We start from the raw sequence: 19,991 nt of genomic DNA on the forward strand, positions 1-19,991 counted from the left end.
TTGACAAATTCATCTTCTTACTGTTTCTCATACACAATACTCTTGACCCTGTGCCTCTATATGATCTGTCCCACATGCCTGGAGTGTACTCCATCCTCACCTCTGTCTCTTGGTATCCCTAGTTTACTTCAAGGCCCAGTTCAAATCTCATCTTCCACAGAAGTCTTGACTAATTCCACGAGTTGTCTTTCTTCAACCAAATATTCTTGTCTCTACCTTGTACAGACAAGGGTAATATTCTTAACAAATGTCAGGAAAGCAAAAAATGCAAATGTTGACACATTGAACCTATGGGAAACAGGAGGTGAGGTTCCTGAGACCACCAAAAACTGTAATTTTTTGTAGAGATTGCTAAAAATATACTTTTCTGCATACTATTCTTTATAACAAAACATTAATTCTGATAACATGTAGTTTTCCTAACACAGCAACTATGAAATAACCCATAAGATGCAGTACACAAGATAAAATTGATAACATGCAAAACATTTTTTCTCACTAGTAATTCCCTAGAATTTTGTGACCTTTTGTGTTAACATCTTAAAAAAATTGATTTCAGACCATATTCATTTTTTATAACATGTGAAATCTACAGTATCGTAAATACTATGTATAGCAAATAAAATTCTTAGAGCTAAAGCATTTTTCAAAACCTAGAACATACTTTCCACCGTGTCAGATGGTGGTATGGGGGCATTATTTTGTATACTATACTGTTGTAAACCTCCCTACTTTAGTCACCCTCTGAAGACCATGGGAGAGGTTGCTGGGACTTTAGTCATTGCAGTCAGAAGATGCTAAGACTAGTGAGGTCTCAACATCACCTCTGGCGCTCTTTCCTTCAGAGCTGGTGGATGGTGTTGGCGATCATGAGAGACATACCAGCTTGAAATAATCTACCATCAATGTCTGCTTCAAGTGTTATTTGAGAGTCTTAAGGGTCTTGGAGTATGAGAGCATAGCAGAGGCGAGTTGATATTTAACCTTGAGGTTATGATTGACTGTAGGATATTAGCCACTCACAAACTTGCAAGCATTGTGCCTCTCTTTTCTTCTTTACTATGCATAGCTGGGAATGTGTATAGTTACCAACATGAAAGTGAAAATGATGTTACTAACAAAATCAAGTGAATGCTTAAAGTTGCAAAGTTAAATGGCAAATTCTGAGGATTGATTGGATATGCTATTGCTCCCTATTATCTCCAGGCTCAAATAGAAATCCTCCCTTCACAAAGTGGCCCTTTTCTACCTTCATAGTCTTCTAATACTTTAAATCCATCTGCATATTCTGAGATACCATCACACTGAATTAAACACAAAACTCCATTTTTTTACTGTATGCATTCTCATGCTGGATCATGTCTGGAGCTTCTCTCTTCACCTCTGATTGCTGGTTTTCCTGTTTTCCTTAAAGTCTCAGCTAAAGTCCTACTTTCTGTTAGAATTTTTTCCCAAGCCTCCTCAAGCTTAGCCTCATCATACTGCTGATCATCTCCAATTTTTCCTGATTTGTAGTTTGTACAGTTGTTGGGAGCAGGGCTTGCTTTTCCACACCTTTTCTTTATTCCTAGCACTTAACAAAGCGCTTAGAACATAGTAGATGCTTAAATTTTCAGCTTTGGGTTCTAGGGGAGGAGAAATCAGTAAAAACTAAATATTGCCTGTTGACTCTCTTAATATATGTGTAAAAATACACATAGACATGTATAAACATGTATATGTGTTTGTATGTATACACACATGTAGTTATCTCCTCTAAATTTACTTGATTGTGAACTCCAGGAGTCACAAATTGATCCATTTTTGTCTTTTATTCCCACTGCCAATTGACTGACTGATGATTTAATTGTGTTTTTATATATAAATGTATACATACAACACATATTTGTATATACATATTTAAGTGTATAAACACAAACATACATAGTTATCTCCCCAATTGGATTGAAACTCTTTGAGTCAGGAATTATTTCATTTTTGTCTTTTATTCTCATTGCCTCAGATAGTTACCTGGCACATAGTAGGTACTTAATAAATGCTTTTAAGTGATTGATTGCTGGGGGGATTACAATGTAGGTAGAAAGAGAAGAACAGTAAAAGACTTTCATGTTTTGATGTACATATGATCACGAGGTTTAACGGAAAAAAGTCCAGGGAATATTTTAGGTGAGTTTGTATCCTTTTGGACGTCAGATCTCAGTGCGAAAGATCAAAGAGGTTCCTATCATCTTCTTTTTGTAATCCTCATCAAATTTCTCGTTCTGGGCAACAGTAAAATGGTTCTTCCAGTCCCCTGTCATTCCTGAAACAAAGCCAAGTCCCAGTGTTGATCTAATGATGTAGAATTTTCAAAATTATCATATATTCCTATAGCCTCTGAATGAATGGGTGAGAGCATAAAGTTTACTTTTCTAGAATTATAGAGGAATACCTCTGACCTGAATATATAAGTTCAAATAACAGCATAAGTTTTTATAGCATTTTTCAGTTCGCAAAAAGCTTTTCATTTATCTCATCACATTTTATGACCCTGTGATTTAGGCAGGTTAGGTAAAATTGTTCCCATTTAAGAAATTAGTAAACTGAGACTCAGCTTATGGTCACATATTCATTAGGGATTTAGCTGATCTTCTGAACTAATTCTACTGCTCCTTCTGCAATGTTATGATGTCTCTCCACAATATGTAGGAAAAAACTCTTAAATAAGTCACAACTAATATGTACTGAGGTTTGCCTTCTCATAGAACATAAAACTTAGAACATGTACCTCACTCACCTTTTCTCATGAATGGGGAAATGGAGTGGTCCATCACAGCTCTAGGAATGGTGGTATAGTTTACCTTGGGATTTTCTTTCATGATATCAAAAGAGGTGTGATAGATGATCTTATTGAGAATTTCCTCTGATAAGTCTTTCTCCAGGAACTTTAAAATCTTCTGGATTTCCCGCTTTGGGTTCTAGGTGAGGAGAAATCAGTAAAAATAAAAAAAAACCCAGATAGAATCTTTTATAGACACAGTACCCCACCATATCTGTAAATAAGATCATAGGATCATAGACCAAGGGCCAGAAGAGACCTCGGGACTATCTAATCCAACTGTTTTATTTATTCAATAAGGAAATTGAAGCAAAGTGAGGCTCAATGATACTCACAAGGTGATACAGGTAGCAAATGTGAAGTGGACCAAACAGTAAGCAATTATCATGTGCTTATGATGGGCCTGGCAATCTTCTTTAGGCTCCACTCCTGTCTCTGTTGTGTTTCTCTTGGAGGACACAGAAGCCTTCATACCCTGGCAGTTCACCTTCAACCCTGAATTTTTCACACTGAAAGTATACTGTATCCCTGACACCCTTTCTTTTGACTGACTCATTCCTCCCAGAACCTGAATTTTAAGGAATTGCTGAGGCAGCCACATTTTCCTTCCTTTCTTGGTTCTACTTCTGACTCAGAATTTTTTACCATGTTCCCTTCCTTTTTAATTTCCTTTGATGTTTTGTTTTCTCCTACTAGAATGTAAGTTCCTTGAGTGAAGGGACACTTTTGTTCCTGTTTCTATTTGCATTATTAGTGCTAAGCACAGTGCCTGGCAATTAGTAAGCACACAAAATAAATGTTTATTGCCTTGCTAAAGATATAAGGAAAGGTAAAAACATGATGTGTATATATGTGGTACCTTTTGTATATGTATACCCCCCACACACATTCAAATATACATACACATAAATATATATGTATATATGTGCATATGTGTATATATATATATATGTATATATGTATAAATGGAAGCTAATCTGAGAGGGAAGGCATTAGTAGCTTCATGGGCAAAATATCTTCCTTTCCACTGCACACTTAGTATTTCTGGCTCTTTCCAGCTGCCCTGCAGCTGTTTTTTAGGTATTATATGTAATGGTTTTTTTATGTATTGTTTCCCCCAACCCTCAAACCCTTCACCCCAATTAGCATGTGAGCTTCTTGAGAGTAAGGCAGTTTTGATTTTTCTCTTTGTAACCCCAGTACTTAGCACAGTGCCTATTTTGTAGTAAATACTTGGTAAATACTTTTTCATTTATTCATTCACTTATAATTTGGAGAAAGATGAGAGCATAGAAACAATTGTTCAGGAAGGACTTCCTGGAAGAGATCGTATATTTACCTGAGCCATTAAGGAAGCCAAGGAGTGTAAGGATAAGTGAAATAAAGAGTAGAACAAGGAATATTCAGAAGTCATTAAGGGTGATTTGATACCTGAGTACTGGAGCAAGGCAAATTTTACCATGCAATTAAAGATTCAGTGTTGAAAAACTTGGTCAATACACTGTTAAAGTTGCCACGAGAAAAAGAAATTGAGAAGAGAATGAGACAAAAATTATGTAAAGAAAATATTCAACCCAGAGGCATGTATTGAGAAATCTCAATAACATCTTGCAGAGTCCTAACAGGGTCTTGATGGAGGAAGCTTCCATTTACTGGAAGACAATATTCTATAAGAATCAGGTGAAGACATTTAACTTTCATTTAGGAAAGGAAATTATACTTGAGATTAAGCGATGAATGAGTATCACTTGGAAGATGGATTAAATTTATTGTACATGACCCCAGAGGGCACAACAGAGATGAACAGATAGAAATTATGGACAGACTGATACAAGCTTGATGTAAACAAAACTTTCCTAATAATTGGGCCTTTTTAAAGGTGACATGAGCCATGTTAGGGATTCCTCTGTTCTCCCTCACTAGAAGTTTTCATGAAAAGGTTGGATGAGCACCTGTCATGGCCATTGTAATGGGATCCTTGGACTCTCTGAGTTCCCTTTTTACACTTTGACTCTGAGATTCTGCAGCAAGGATTGTTGGGTGCATGGACATTCACTCTGTTACCCACCTCTTTCATGTCTTCATAGAACAGGTAAAGAATAGGGTGTTTGTCCTTTTTATCCCACCATCCCTTCACATGGTCATACCAGGAACCCCAGAGCACTGGAGGTGAATGGAAGGAGAGAGAACAGTTAACATCCATGATGCAAATTCCATCTGACAGAGTGGGTGCTCAGGGTCTGCTGTTTACCTCCTATCTGTTTGTAAAAGGAAAAGATAAGGAGGGAGGCTGGATTTTCAAGTTCAAGTAGACAAAGGATCACAGTAGAGATCATTTTTGTAGCAGAAAAAATGATCCACACATAACTGTGTGGATATATTTGTATGTTCATGTATATGTTCATTTATTCTTAGGGAAGTAATATCGCATTGTATAGAGATTGTGCCTTAGAATCTGAAAAATCTGGCTGAATCCTACTGTGTGCCTGGGCACAGGTGCCTTAGGCAACTCTCTAAGACCAATTGTTGCCATAGAGTTGCTGGTCTAAATAGGTAGAGGGAATTTCCTCACTAAAAATTCCCAATGTCAGTGAAATCATTGGTCTAGTCTGAACACACACACACACACACACACACACACACACACACACACACACGATATTACTTTTTTTTAAAGGGGTAGAGAAAAGCTGTTCTTTAAGGCCCTATGTATATAAAAGCAATCTATTCTATAGTGACTCTTCATTAGTTCCATCCAGTACTGCTGTGTACCAATACATTCACACTTCATCCATCCAGAAAAAGTGAGGTACTAGGAAAAATTTCTTATACATCTGGTGAATCCAGAAAAGCAGGAGTTCCAATCATATTTATCATACAAAAGAAAAAAATCATTGAGAACATGAAAAGGGGTAAATAAGCACACTAAATTATGTTGGAAAGAGCCACAGACAACAAACTAAAATCCATATCACATGTTCTTTAAATGCTTAAGCATCTAAATTCATAGGGTAAATATTAACTAAACTATAAGAAAACTTAGACAGTAACATACAAATTGCAGGAGATTTCACAATTCTCTCTTTTCAATAAATCTAACAAGAAGATTTAAAAAAAGGAAAATATAGAACTGAACAAATTGATGGAGAAACTAGAGCAAAAAAACCCCACCTTATGGCATCTTCTAAATGGCATTGATGAATTATCTATCTACCTATCTATCTATGTATGTGCAAATACACACACATATAAAAGCACTTATATGTACATATATATCTCCATATAAAATTAACCATGTATTATGTCACCAAGATATTGCAAATAAACAGAAAAAAGCAAAGATTGTAACTATATCCTTTACAGATCATACCACAATAAAAACAGTAATTAGTTTAGGGACCACAAAAAATAGACAGTCTGATTTGGGACTTACCAATGGAATGTTACGTAATTAGTGCATAAAAGAACAAATAATAAAAAGAATAATTATATGAAAGAGAATGGTAAGGATGAAAGAACATATACAATTATCTGTTATGGAGCTAAAGCAGTTCCCAGGGTGAAAATAATATTTCTACAAAAAATTCAATAAGAAAATAAAAACAGAAACATTACTGAACTAAATATGCATTTAAAAGTTAGAAAACCAGCACCCCCACTAAAAGTAGCATTAAGGAGGATATATTAAAAACTAGAGGGGAAAGAGGCAAACTCAAAACAAAAAAAAACTTCATAGAAATTATAAATCTGAAAGGTACTTCTTTGAAAACAACTATCAAAATTGACAAACCTTTAGCTGAGTTAATTAAAGTGGAAGAGAGTAGAAAATCAATCAACAAAATAGAAAAATGGGCCAGGTGAAATAAAAACAAACAAACCCAGAAACAAACAAGACTCCCGCACTAATTTTGTTTGAAAAGAAAACAAAAAAACCTAGAAGAAATGAAAAAGAATAATCAGAACCTATTATATACAATTATATGCTAACAAACCTGAAAACATAAAAGAAATAGAGTAGTTTCTCTAACAATATGGACATGAATAGTTTGGGATAGATTGAGTAATTCTAGAAGAGGTAAATTCTTCCCTCCCAACTTCACTACACAGTGTCATGCTTCAGTGTTCTGCTCACCTGAGGTGCTCAATCATTGTTCTTGACTAGGTGCTTAATCGTTGCTCTTGACTAGCAGTTTGTTTTGGAAAAGATGGCATAAACATATTTTTTACAATTTTGAATCATATTTCTAATGAATTCTGATTTTAATACTGAAAAAAATAGACAGTTGAAAATAGAAAACCTCCTCTCTTGTTTAGGGCTGACATCAGGTGAGGAGGAAATCAGGTGACGACTGATCTATGTCTACTTACCTCTTCCATTCATAAATTTCTTAATGAAATCCTCTAAGGTGCCTGGCCTAGGATAGATTCTAAGCATTCTTGAGAAGTGGTAGTAAGACACGACACTATCTTTGGCATTTCTTGCCACATAAATGATCTGCAAAGGATGTAGATATAAGAGAAGATGACGAATGTCAGTGAGAAAAAATAGTTAAGAGGAATGTTCACATTTATTATTAAGAGTTATAATATTCAAAAAGCTGCTTTGACTACTCTGTTTCATCCACTGATATTGGGGGCACTAGGAGTGGAGAGCCTGTCAGGGGCAGATAAGGTCTGTGATTTGAGGGAAACCTTTTCTTTTCATCCATGTAGAAATCTTTACATAACATGAAGCAAAGGAGGGATAAGGCAATTAGAACTTAGAAATCCAGCTTCATTTCTCCATCAGGAATTAATCTGGAACTGAAGGTGGGAGTAGTGCTTCCTCTCTTCAATGTTCATACTCATATATATATGTCAAAGTCTAGTTTGTTTACCTGCTTTGACTTTTTGTCATTTTTTTAGCCGTTTTCAGTCATGTCTTACTTTTTGTGATCCTGTTTGGGGTAATCTTGACAAAAATCCTAGAATGATTTGTCATTTCCTTCTCTAGCTCATCTTACAAATGGGGAAACTGAAGTAAACAGGATTAAGTGACATGCTCAGGGACACACAGCTAGTTAGTGTCTGAGGCCAGATTTGAACTCAGATGTCTGCTGTTTTTTTTTTGCCACCTTAAATTATTTTATTATTTATTTAATATTTTAGTTTTCAACATTGATTTCCACAAGATTTTGAGTTACAAATTTTCTCCCCATTTCTACCCTCCCCCCACTCCAAGATGGCATGTATTCTGATTGCCCTGTTCCCCAGTCATCCCTACCTTCGATCACCCACCCATCCCCTTTCCCCTTACTTTCTTGTAGGGTGGGATAGATTTCTATGCCCCATACCTTATATATCTTAATTCTCAGTTGCATGCAAAACAACTTTTTCTTTTGAGCATCTGATTGTAAAACTTTGAGTTACAAATTTTCTCCCCTCTTCCCTTCCTACCCACCCTGCCTAAGAAGGCAAGTAATTCAACATAGGCCACACATGTATCATTATGCAAAACACTTCCACAATACTCATGTTGTTAAAATCTAACTATATTTCCATCGATCCTATCCTGTCCCCCTTTATTCAATTTTCTCCCTTGACTCTGTCCCTTTTCAAAAGTGTTTGCTTTTGATTACCTCCTCCTCCTATCTGCCCTCCCTTCTATCATCCCCCCTTTTCATCCCCTTCCTCCCACTTTCCTGTGGGGTAAGATACCCAATTGAGTGTGTATGTTATTCCCTCCTCAGGTCAAATCTGATGGGAGCAAGATTCACTCATTCCCCCTCACCTGCCCTCTCTTCCTTTCCAACAAACTGCTTTTTCTTGCCACTTCTATGTGAGATAATTTACCCCATTCTATCTCTCCCTTTCTTCCTCTCTCAATATATTTCTCTCTCATCCCTTTATTTTATTTTATTTTTTATATCATCCCTTCATATTCAACTCACTCTGTGCCCTCTGTCTATAAATATGTATATTCCCTTCACGTACCCTAATACTGAGAAAGGTCTCATGAATTACACACATCATCCTTCCATGTAAAAATGTAAACAAAACAGTTCAACTTTAATAATAATAATAATAATAATAATGATTTCTCTTTCTTGTTTACCTTTTCATGCTTCTCTTGATTCTTGTGTTTGAAAGTCAAATTTCCTATTCAGCTCTGGTCTTTTTACAGAGAAAGCTTGAAAGTCCTCTATTTTATTGAAAATCCACATTTTGCCTTGAAGCATGATACTTAGTTTTGCTGGGTAGGTGATTCTTGGTTTTAATCCTAGTTCCATTGACCTCTGGAATATCATATTACAAGCCCTTTGATCCCTTAATATAGAAGCTGCTAGATCTTGTGTTATCCTGATTGTGTTTCCACAATACTCAAATTGTTTCTTTCTGGCTGCTTGCAGTATTTTCTCCTTGTCCTGGGAATTCTGGAATTTGGCCACAATATTTCTAGGAGTTTTCTTTTTGGGATCTTTTTCAGGAGGTGATTGGTGGATTCTTTCAATTTCTATGTTACCCTCTGGCTGTAGAATATCAGAGCAGTTTTCCTTGATAATTTCTTGAAAGATGATATCTAGCCTGTTTTTTTTCATCATGGCTTTCAGGTATTCCAATAATTTTAAAATTATCTCTCCCAGATCTTTTCTAGGTCAGTGGTTTTTCCAATGAGATATTTCACATTGTCTTCCACTTTTTCACTCCTTTGGTTCTGTTTTGTAATGTCTTGATTTCTTCTAAAGTCACTAGCTTCCACTTGCTCCAATATAATTTTTAAGGTAGTGTTTTCTTCAGTGGTCTTTTGGACCTCCTTTTCCATTTGGCTAATTCTGCCTTTCAAGGCATTCTTCTCTTCACTGGCTTTTTGGAGCTCTTTTGCCATTTGAGTTAGTCTATTTTTTTAAGGTTTTGTTTTCTTTAGTATTTTTTTTTTGGTTCTCCTTTAGCAAGTCATTGACTTGTTTTTCATGGTTTTCTTGCATCTCTCTCATTTCTCTTCCCAATTTTTCCTCTACTTCTCTTACTTACTTTTCCAAATCCTTTTTGAGCTCTTCAATGGCCTGAGATCAATTCATATTTTTCTTGGAGGCTTTTGATGTAGGCTCTTTGACTTTGTTGACTTCTTCTGGCTTTATGTTTTGATCTTCTTTGTCACCAAAAAGGATTCTAAAGTCTGAGTCTCAATCTGAGTCTGCATCCTTTTTCGCTGCCTGGCCATGTTCCCAGCCAACTACTTGAATTTCGAGCTTTTTGTTTCTTGACTGTATGCAGAGTAGAGAGTGCTTTGACCCAAGCTTTAGGGGCTGTGCTGCTATTTTCAGAGCTACTTCTACTCCACTGTCACCGCAAGTTCTGCCACAGCAGTAATCTTCCTCCCCCAAGAACCACCAACCAGGATTGTGACCCAGATCCAAGCAGGGCAAAGTGCTCCCTGCACTCCCTCTCTAGTCTGCCACTTGATTCCTCCCACTGTGTGAGCCAGGGACTCCAGAAGCAGCTGACACTGGAGCTCTGGAAGCAGCTGCAGGAGCTTCGTGCTGCTGCTGTCACCACCATTGCACCACCTCTGCCTCCCCCAGGGTAGGTGCCGGACCGCTTTCTAACCTGATCTAGCAGTTTTCCCACTAGACTGCTCCGTGGTCTTTGGCGTTTGTGGATTGAGAAGTCTGGTAACTGCCACAGCTCAATGATTCATGGCCCTAAGTCCTGCTCCTGGGCGACTCCCATTCTGGTCTGTCCTGGTGCAGCCCACTCTGGGCTTCGCTTTGCTCCCAGCACCGTGCAGTGTGATAAACCCTTCCCAGTGACCATCCAGGCTGTCCCGGGTTGGAGACCTGCTTCCCTCTGCTACTTCGTGGGTTCTGCAGCTCTAGAATTTGTTCAGAGCCATTTTTTACAGGTGTTTGGAGGGATTTGGGGGATAGCTTAAGCATGTCCCTGCTTTCCAGCCACCATATTGGCTCTGCCCCCCTCAGATCCTGGCACTCTATTCAGTGCAACACCTAGTTCATGTTTACCTTTTTATGTTTTTCTTAACCCCTCTGTTTTTATTCAGTTCTGGTTTTTTCATCAAGAATGCTCAGAATTCCTGTATTGCACTAAAGATCTATTTTCCTCTACTATGATTATACTCAGTTGTTGTTATTGTTGTTGGTAAGTTGGTAAGTTGGTAAGTTAATCCTTTGCTTTCTATAACATCATGTTCAAGGCTCTCCATTTCTTTACAGAATTGCTTGCTAAATTGTGTATGATCCTGACTGTGGCTCTTCAGTATTTGAGTTCTTTCTGGATGCTTACAATACTTTTTTCTTTGACCTGGATGCTCTGAATTTTTGCTCCTACAGGTTTCATTCATGAGATAACCAGAGGATTCTTTCTATTCCCATTTTATGTTCTAATTCTTTTTTTTAAAAAAACTTCTAAAAAATTAATGTTTCTTATATCATCACAATTATCTCAAGTATCCCTTCCTCTCCTTTCAGAGAGCCACCTCATATAAAAGGCATTTTTTGAGAGGAAAAAAAAATCAACATAACTGATCAATACATTGAATAAGTCCAAAACCACATGCACTGTGTGTCATCCAGATACCATCTATGTAAACAAAGGATTGTGTTGGGAGGAAGTGTGCTTTCCTTTATTTTTCTTTTAAGTCCGGCTAGATCTTTATATATTTGTTTAGTTTACTTAAGATTTTTTTTGCTGTGTAGTTATTCTTTCCATTTATATCAATTGAGTTATTCTATATATTGTTTTCTTGTTTTTGTTTACTTCACTTTGCATCAGTTCATATAGATCCCTCTCAGTATTCGTTCCATTCATAATTTTTCTTTATTCTTTTTCTCTTTAATTTATGGAATAAAACAAGTATTTCCATAACATAGTAGAATAAAAGTGATGATTGCATGTGAAAATGGATATCCACTATGCACAACTTGCTATTCTTTTCAAATATACAAAAATTATCATGTAAATTTCTTTTTTTCCTTTTTTTCTTCCTTCCCTTTTCCCCCTCTCCACCACAGAGATGGCTACCATTAGACACAAATGGGCATATATATGTAAAATTGTTCTGCACATACTTCTATTTATTAGTTTTTTCTCTGGATGCAGATACCATCTTTATATGTTCTTGACAGTTAATTTGGGTAATTATAATAGTCAAAATATTTGCTCAAAGTTGTTGTTAAAACGTCATTGCTGTTACTGTATGCAATGTTCTTTTGGTTCTATTCATTTTACTCTCCATTATTTCATGCAAATATTTTCATTTTTAAAAAGGAATCATTGAGCTCATCATTTCCTGTAGGACAGTAGTATTTCACCACAATCATGTATCACACCTTGTTGAGCCATTCCTCAACTGATGGGCTTCCCTGCAATTTCTAGTTCTTTTCTGCCACAAAGAGAGCTGCTATAAGTATTTTACAACATATAAGTTCTTTTCCTTTTTCCCTAATCATCTTTGGAAATAGACCAAGTAGTTGTATTGCTGGGTCAAAGGGTATAGGTAATTTAATAGCTCTTTGGGCGTAATTCAAGATTGCTCTGTAAAATGTTTGCATCAGTTCAAAATTCTACCAGTAGTGAATTAGTGTCTCAATTTTTCCTGATCCTCTCCAGCATCTGTCAGTTTCCTCTTCTATCTTTTTAGTCAATCTGGTTAATGTAAAATGATATCTCAAGGTTGTTGTAATTTGCATTTCTCTAATCAATAATGATTTAGAGAATTTTTCACATCATTGTAATTGTTTGATTTCTTCATTGGAAAACTGCCTATTCATTTCCTTTGAACATCAATTGAGAAATCACTTGTGTTCTTATAGATTTGATGAATTTCTTTATATATTTTAGATAGCAGACCCTTGCTCCTCCCCAATTTTCTTCTTTCCTTCTGATCTTAGCTACATTTGTTTTACTTGTACAAAATCTTTTTAATTCAATGTAACCAAAATTATCCATTTTACATCTACCTTTGCTTTCTATCTCTTGTTTATTCACAATTTGTTCTCCTATCCATATGTCTGACAAGTAATATGTTCCAAGTTCTAATTTTCTTGTAGAATGTCTCTGTATATCTAGGTCATGTATCTTGGTAAATGGTGTAAGATATTGATCTTTGCCTAGTTTCTGCCATCTTGCTTTCCAGTTTTTCCAACTTTTTTTTTTTTAACAAATAATGAATTCTAGTTCCAGAATATTAAGTTTTTACATTTGTCAAACTTACAAGGTTATTATATTTATTTGTTGCTTTAAATTTTATATCTACTCTATTCTATTGATCTTCTTTTCTATTTCTTAGCCAGTACCAGAGAGTTTTGATAATTTCCCCATTACAATATAGTTTAAGATTTGGTACTGCTAAATCTCCTTACTTTACATTTTTTTCATTATTTCCTTTGATATTTTTGACTTTTTGTTTTTCCAAATTAATTTGGTTATTCTTTAAATTCAGTTTTTCCAAATTAGTTTAGTTAATTTTTTTTAGTTCATTAAGTATTTTTTTTTGTAATTTAATTGGGATGGCATTGAGTTTATAAATTAGTTTGTATAAAATTGTCATTTTTATTGTATTGACTCTGCCTGCCCATGGACAATGAATATTTCTCCAATTATTTAAATCTGATTTTATTTGTGTAAAAAGTTCTTTATAGTTTTGTTTATATAGTTCTTTATAGTTTTGTTTATATAGTTTCTGTGTTTGTTTTTTTGCCAGGTATACTACCGGGCATTTTATATTGCCTAGAGGTATTTTAAATGGGGGTACCTTTTATTATCTCTTGCGGCAGGGTTTTGTTCATGATGTTGAAACAATAAGGCAATAATACCAATGTAGATGATAACTGTCAAAATGCCTACATAGTTCTGTATTGCAAAGTATACAAGACTCTCCACACAGAAGGTAGAAGAAGTAAACCATTTATTTGGATACCATAACCCACAAGCCATTTATCCAGTCTATCACAGCAGTAAAACATTCCACACACAATATAACAACCTGGAGACTTGCCATCCCAAAACCTCTCTGACCCCCTGCTAGGGTCTTCTCCAAAACAAACTCACGGTACAGCTAAGTCAGCCTGTTCAGTTCTAACAATCACAAGGGCAGCCACTAGCAGCCATTAGTAGCCATAACCTCCCTCCCTCTCTCTCTCTCTCTCTCTCTCTCTCTCTCTCTCTCTCTCTTTCTCTCTCTCTCTCTCTCTCTTTCTCTGCATTTCCTGTGACATAATTCCTTTTCCTTTCTGGAAGCTCCTCCCACCACATATGTCTTAGGCTTCCTGTGATGTAAGCAGGTCACATGGCCTATTAATGGGTCAGAAAGATATTCAAATCTAATGGCTACTACAGATATATAGAATGCTGATGATTTATGTGGATTTACTTTAAATATCCTGCTACTTTGATAAATTATTTATTGTTTCAACTAACCTTTTACTTGAGTCTTTGGGATTTTTCCAAGTATATCATTATATTGTCTGTAAAAAGGGATAGTTTTATTACATCATTTCTTGTTCTTATTGCTATAGCTAGTATTTCTAATACAATATTGAATAATATTGGTGATCATGGGCATTCTTTTTTCATACTTTATCTTCCTGGGAAGGTTTCTAGTTTATCCCCATTGTAAATAATACTTGCTGATGGTTTTATATAAATGCTTTTTGAAATCAATTTATACTAATACTTTCAAGTATTTTTTCATAAAAATAAGTGTTAAAACTTATCAAAAGCTTTTTCTGCATCTGTTGATATAATCACATGATTTTTTAAAACTTTCATTATTGATGCAATCAATTATGTTAATAGTTTTCCTTATGTTAAATTGAACCATCCCTGCTTTCCTGATATAGGCCTCTGTATTAGCAATTTTGATTTGAAGAACTTTCCCATCCATTAATAGACCATGTGACCTACTTACATCACAGGAAGCCTAAGTTACATGGGGGGAGGAGCTTCCTGACAGGAAAGGGAAGTTATGCCACAGAAAATGCTGAGAGAGAGAGAGAGAGAGAGAGAGAGAGAGATGTTATGGCTGCTGGTGGCTGCTAGTGGCTGCCCTTGTGACTGTTAGAACTGAACAGGCTGACTTAGCTGTACTGTGAGTTGTTTTGGGAAGACCCCGGCAGTGGGGTCAGAGAGGTTTTGGGATGGTGAATTTCCAGGCTGTGATATGGTGTTTTAAGCTCCTTGCTGTTATGATAAGGTGGGCTGACTGGCTGTGGGAGCTGAACATTTCGTTGTGGGATATGATTTTTTGGTGTCTGAATACTTCTTTTACTTTCTTTATGGAGAGTCTCTCATACTTTGTGATACAGAACTATATAGGCATTTTGACAATTATCATCTATGTTTTTATTATTGCCTTACTGTTACAGTCTCACTTGATCATAATGTAAAATCTTGATAATATATTGTTGTAATCCTTTAGTTAATATTTAATTTAGCATTTTTCATTCATGTTCATTAATGAAACTGGTCTTTAATTTTCTTTTCTGTTTTTACTCTTTTTAGTTTAGGTATCAGGATCATATTTGGTTCATTAAAGGAAGTTGGTAGCATCCCTTCTTTACCTATTATTCCAAGTAATTTATTTAATATTGGAATTAATTGATCTTTAAATGTTTGATAGAATTCATTTGTAAATCTATCTGGTATTGTTGCTTTTCTCTTAGGAAGCTAATTTATTGCCTGTTCAATTTCTTTTTCTAAAATAGGGATATTTAGATATTCTATTTCCTCTTTTTGCTATTATAGGCAATTAATATTTTTGCATATATTCTTCCATTTCACTTAAATTGTTAAATTTATTGGCATATAATTGGGCAAAATAACTCCTTATAATTGCATTAATTTCATCTTCATTATTTCTATATTCACCCTTTTCATTTTTGATACTAGTGATTTGGTTTTCTTTTTTAAATCAAAGTAACCTATTGGTTATCTATTTTATTAGTTTTTTTCTCCATAATACCAACTCCTAGTTTTATTTAGTAATTTAATGGTTCTTTTACTCTCAACTTTATTAATCTCACCTTTAATCTTTAAGATTTCCAATTTAATGTTAATTGAAAATTTTAATTTGTTCTTTTTCTGGTTTTTAAATATTGCACCCCCAATTCATCAAGTCTGCTCTATTTCTATTTTATTGATGTAAGTATTTAGAGACATAAAATTTCCTCTAGTCACTGCTTTTGCCATGTCCCATGGGTTTTGATATGTTGTCTCATTATTGTCATCCTCTTTAATGAAATTATTGATTGTTTCTATGATTTGTTCCTTAACCCATTCATCTCTAAGATTAGGTTGTTTAATCTCCAATTAGTTTTTAATCTATGTTTCATTGGTCCATTATTAACTATAATTTTTATTGGGAATTTATTATTTATAGGTACAATAATTTTATCTGTACAAAAGCTTTTCAGTTTCAAGTAATCAAAGGTATATATTTTACCTTTTATAATTGCCTGTATTACTGTTTGGTTATGAATTTATATCTTAACCATGGCTGTGAGAAGTATACAATCTATTTCACTTCTAATTTTTTAATACTATAATCTTTTCCAATCAATGACTTTTGATTCAATCAGTGACTCTTCATTCAAACAAAGGCAAGATGCAATCAAAGGCATTTGATTGCCTTAGTGCTGAGAAGCACTCCAAAAGAAAAAAACATCAAGAAGTTCCACTTTGTTTGCCATTACAGTCTGCATCTTTAGTTTCTGGTCCCTGAACCGATATCTATTTTTATCATATTGTACTGTGGAAAAGATATATTAATTATTTCTGCCATTTTATATTTCTTTGCAATATCTCTGAACTTAAGTACATTGTCAGATTTTGTAAAATTTCCACGTGGTGCTGAGATGTACCAAGATACACACACACATATAACTATATGTTTATAGATATATATCTTCTTTTGCTATCCCATTTAGAAAACACCATAATTCTTTTTACTCTAGTTTCTCCAGGAATTTGTTCAGTTCCATATTTTCCTTTTGCTTCATCTTTCTGTTAGACTCATCTAAAACTAACAGAGGTATATTGCAATCTGCTTCACCATTGACACGTCACTCTTATTTTATTGTCTTCTTTTAGTTCAAATAATATTTCTTTTTTGAATTTGGAAGCTAAGATATTTTGGGTGTATAAGTTTATTGTTAAGATTTGTTTTTGTCAATGGTTCCTTTCAACATAATAAAGTTTTCTTGTTTTATCATTTTATATTTTTGTAATTTTTTAAAATAACATGATAGCAACCTGTGCTTTTTTGGATTCATTTGATTCATTGTAAATGTATTTCCATCCCCTCACTTTTCTTTTTTGTATGTCTTTGTTTTTGAAATGTTTGTTATAAGCAACAGATTTTAAGGTTATGTTGGCTTAGCCAATCTCCCTCTTTTGCATTTTATTGGATTGTTAAATCCATTTGCTTTTAAGATTATAAGAGTTAGGTTTATTTTTTCCTCCATCTCTTTCTAATTTTTTTAAAGTCATGACTTTTTTTGTAAACAATTATGTTTCTTTGGTTACTTTAAACTTTTTAAAAAGTTGGCCATATTCCAACTGTTTCTCTGCCCCTCAACCCTGACCCCCTCTTCTTGTTTACCTGTTTGCCTTTGGCATTTTCTTTATGTTTCTTTTTTTTCCTTGCTTTTATTTGATTATATAATTCTTTTCCCACTATGTCTTTGGTTATATAAACTATCATTGAGCAGTATCATCCCATGGTTTCCTTTCCCCCTTCATTTGCCTTTAAATCTCTTCCTTGTGTCCATGCTCTCCCACTCCCCAGTACCAGTTGCATATAAGAATTCTAACTTTACTCATCTTATATTAGACTTTCTAACCACTGCTTGGTCATACCCACTGCAAGGTCCCTGTGAGAAACATAGTTGTGGAGATCACAGGACTCCCCAGGCAGGGTCAGGAAGTAAGCTCAAGCATGGTGCCATAGCTCATTGCTTTCCTGGTTGTAGGCCCTTAGGAAGATCTATATGATAGGCCCATTCTCATGGAAAGAACTCAGAAACAGAGAAGGCCTTTAGTATACTTCTCCTGAGGAAGTGGGTGTGGTGCTCACTGGGAACACCCACACTGATACAAAAGTAGGAGTGAGGTTAAACTGTTCTACCCTTCTGGTCAGAGTTAGGGTTGTTTCAAACTCTTCAGGGTTACATTCTTCATTACCCTACATTTCCTCCTTATGCAGATTACATAGATGTGGTAGTGAGGATATTTGTGACCAGGGCATGACCTCTTAGGTTTGAACTGGTTGTCCCATCCCAAACTTTCTAGTCCTCTCCTGGTACCAGGATGGCCATTGTCTTAGTAAAATAAGTTAAGTGAGCTTCCCCACAGCTATTTACTCTTTCCCGATAACTTCTGTGGGAGCAAGATAAGATAGGATAATATCCCTTCTTACATCCTCATCTGGTTCCACAAACCATTTACCTTCATACGCAAGAGCTTTTATTATTGGAGCCCCTTCCCAAAATCAAAACAAGACTTCCTATTGTCCTTCCTTTTTTAAACCTTATGCCTACCTCTTCACCCATTCCACTGTAGGCTCATCTCTTTCTGAATCCACAGGGACATGTTCCCCTCATCACTATTCTTTAATATGACCCTGGCATAAAAAACATTCCTCATTATTACCATGTTCTTTCTTCTTTCCTTCCTCTCTCATACTAAGAAACCATAGTTGTTTCTTAAGCTGGGATTCTATTTCTTGGTTTACTCTTTTTTCCAACCTACATTCTGACTTCAGATTTATGTTAGATCCAGGCTCTGCACACTTCCAAAGGGAATATCTTGCTGCTCTTTTCTCAGTGGATTTAGTTTGGTTGTACTCCAGAGTCACAGGGGCAGTTCAGACTGGGGACCTACAAGCTTTCAGTACTCCCAATGTGCTCTGATACTTGGCAAGGTCTGATTATTGCTTAATGTTCTCTGATCTGAGATTTGCAAGTTACTAACTTAGATTTGGTTTGAGAACTAGGAGACTTGTTGCTTGACTCAGCCGTTATCAGTCAGCTGGGAATCTCTGCTGCTTTATAGTAAAAGTACTGCAGGATTGCCTTTGCTATGGGATCCTTGCCTTGGTTATTCCTTTACAGGCTTCAACTTGAGATAGAAACTGAAACTGAGCTCCTGCTCTGTGTCTGGGGTCAGAGCCACACAGATATTAATTATTCAGATCTTCTTGCTGGTTATATATCCCAGGTCCTGTAATTGTTCTTCAGCCTGGACTGTTACCTGCAGTCACCTCCCTGTCAGGCCTGGATCTGTGACCCACAACAGGGACATGACCAACAGATCTTCCAGTTGGCATTGTTTTCTCATCTTGCACAAAGTCAGTTCTCTCTGTGCTGGAATGGAGACCATTTTTTTGCACTGGTTGCACTTCTTCTTCCCGACCTGACCAGATGCCTTTCCAGTGCTAAAAGGACCTGTTTGTCTCTATATACTGACCTATGCTGGGAAAATGACTCACTTTGATTTTTTTTCCTTGGGTTTGCTATTTGGGATTCAGTCTTATTCACTTTCTAGGTCTGCTTGGTGGATTTTTGATAGGTGAAAAAGCTCACTATAGTTCTTCTTGCTATTCCACCATCTTGGTTCAGTGTGACCTAGCAATACTACTACAAGGCCTATCACCTAAAATATTCAAAGAAGGAGTAAAATGACCAATATTTACACAGATATTTAAAGCAGCCTTTTTGTACTGTCTTTAGATTGGAAACTTAGTGGGTTCTATCAACTAGGGAATGGCTCAAAAAAGCAATGCATGGGAAATAATAGGCTAGTACAGTTCCCTATGAAATGATGAAATGGAGTTTTCAAATAAAATGGACAATCTTTGAACTGATTCAGAATGAAGTAATCTGAAGTAAGAAGGACAACTAATAGTATAAGGACATTATAAACCTGAATAGACTGAAAATTCTTAAGAAAAGTGATCAGCATAAATAATCAATCATGTTTCCAGAGGGTTGATAATGAAGAATGCTATCTAACTCTTGACAAATATATTATGAATTAAATATGCTAAGCAAGACATAATTTTCAATCTGCCAACATGTGGATTTGTTTTGCTTAACTATACATATTTGCGGGGCAGCTAGGTGGCACAGTGAGTAGAGCACTGGCCCTGGAGTCAGGAGGACCTGAGTTCAAATCCGGC

At 35.6% G+C, this 19,991-nt stretch overlaps 1 protein-coding gene across 1 annotated transcript in view; it reads right to left on the reverse strand.

Moving 5' to 3' along the window:
* Positions 1-2,189: 2,189 nt before the first annotated feature.
* LOC118846535 (sulfotransferase 1C1-like) overlaps positions 2,190-19,991 on the reverse strand; it is a 315,085-nt gene continuing 297,283 nt past the window's right edge. The window contains exons 4-7 of the mRNA XM_036755199.1: positions 7,187-7,313; positions 4,887-4,981; positions 2,777-2,957; positions 2,190-2,302 (exon numbers count right to left, since the gene is read on the reverse strand). Of these exons, the coding sequence (XP_036611094.1) occupies positions 2,190-2,302; positions 2,777-2,957; positions 4,887-4,981; positions 7,187-7,313 (516 nt within the window). The remainder of the gene's footprint in view (positions 2,303-2,776; positions 2,958-4,886; positions 4,982-7,186; positions 7,314-19,991) is intronic.

Source organism: Trichosurus vulpecula, chromosome 4 (assembly GCF_011100635.1).
Source record: "Trichosurus vulpecula isolate mTriVul1 chromosome 4, mTriVul1.pri, whole genome shotgun sequence".
Classification (NCBI taxonomy): Eukaryota; Metazoa; Chordata; class Mammalia; order Diprotodontia; family Phalangeridae; genus Trichosurus; species Trichosurus vulpecula.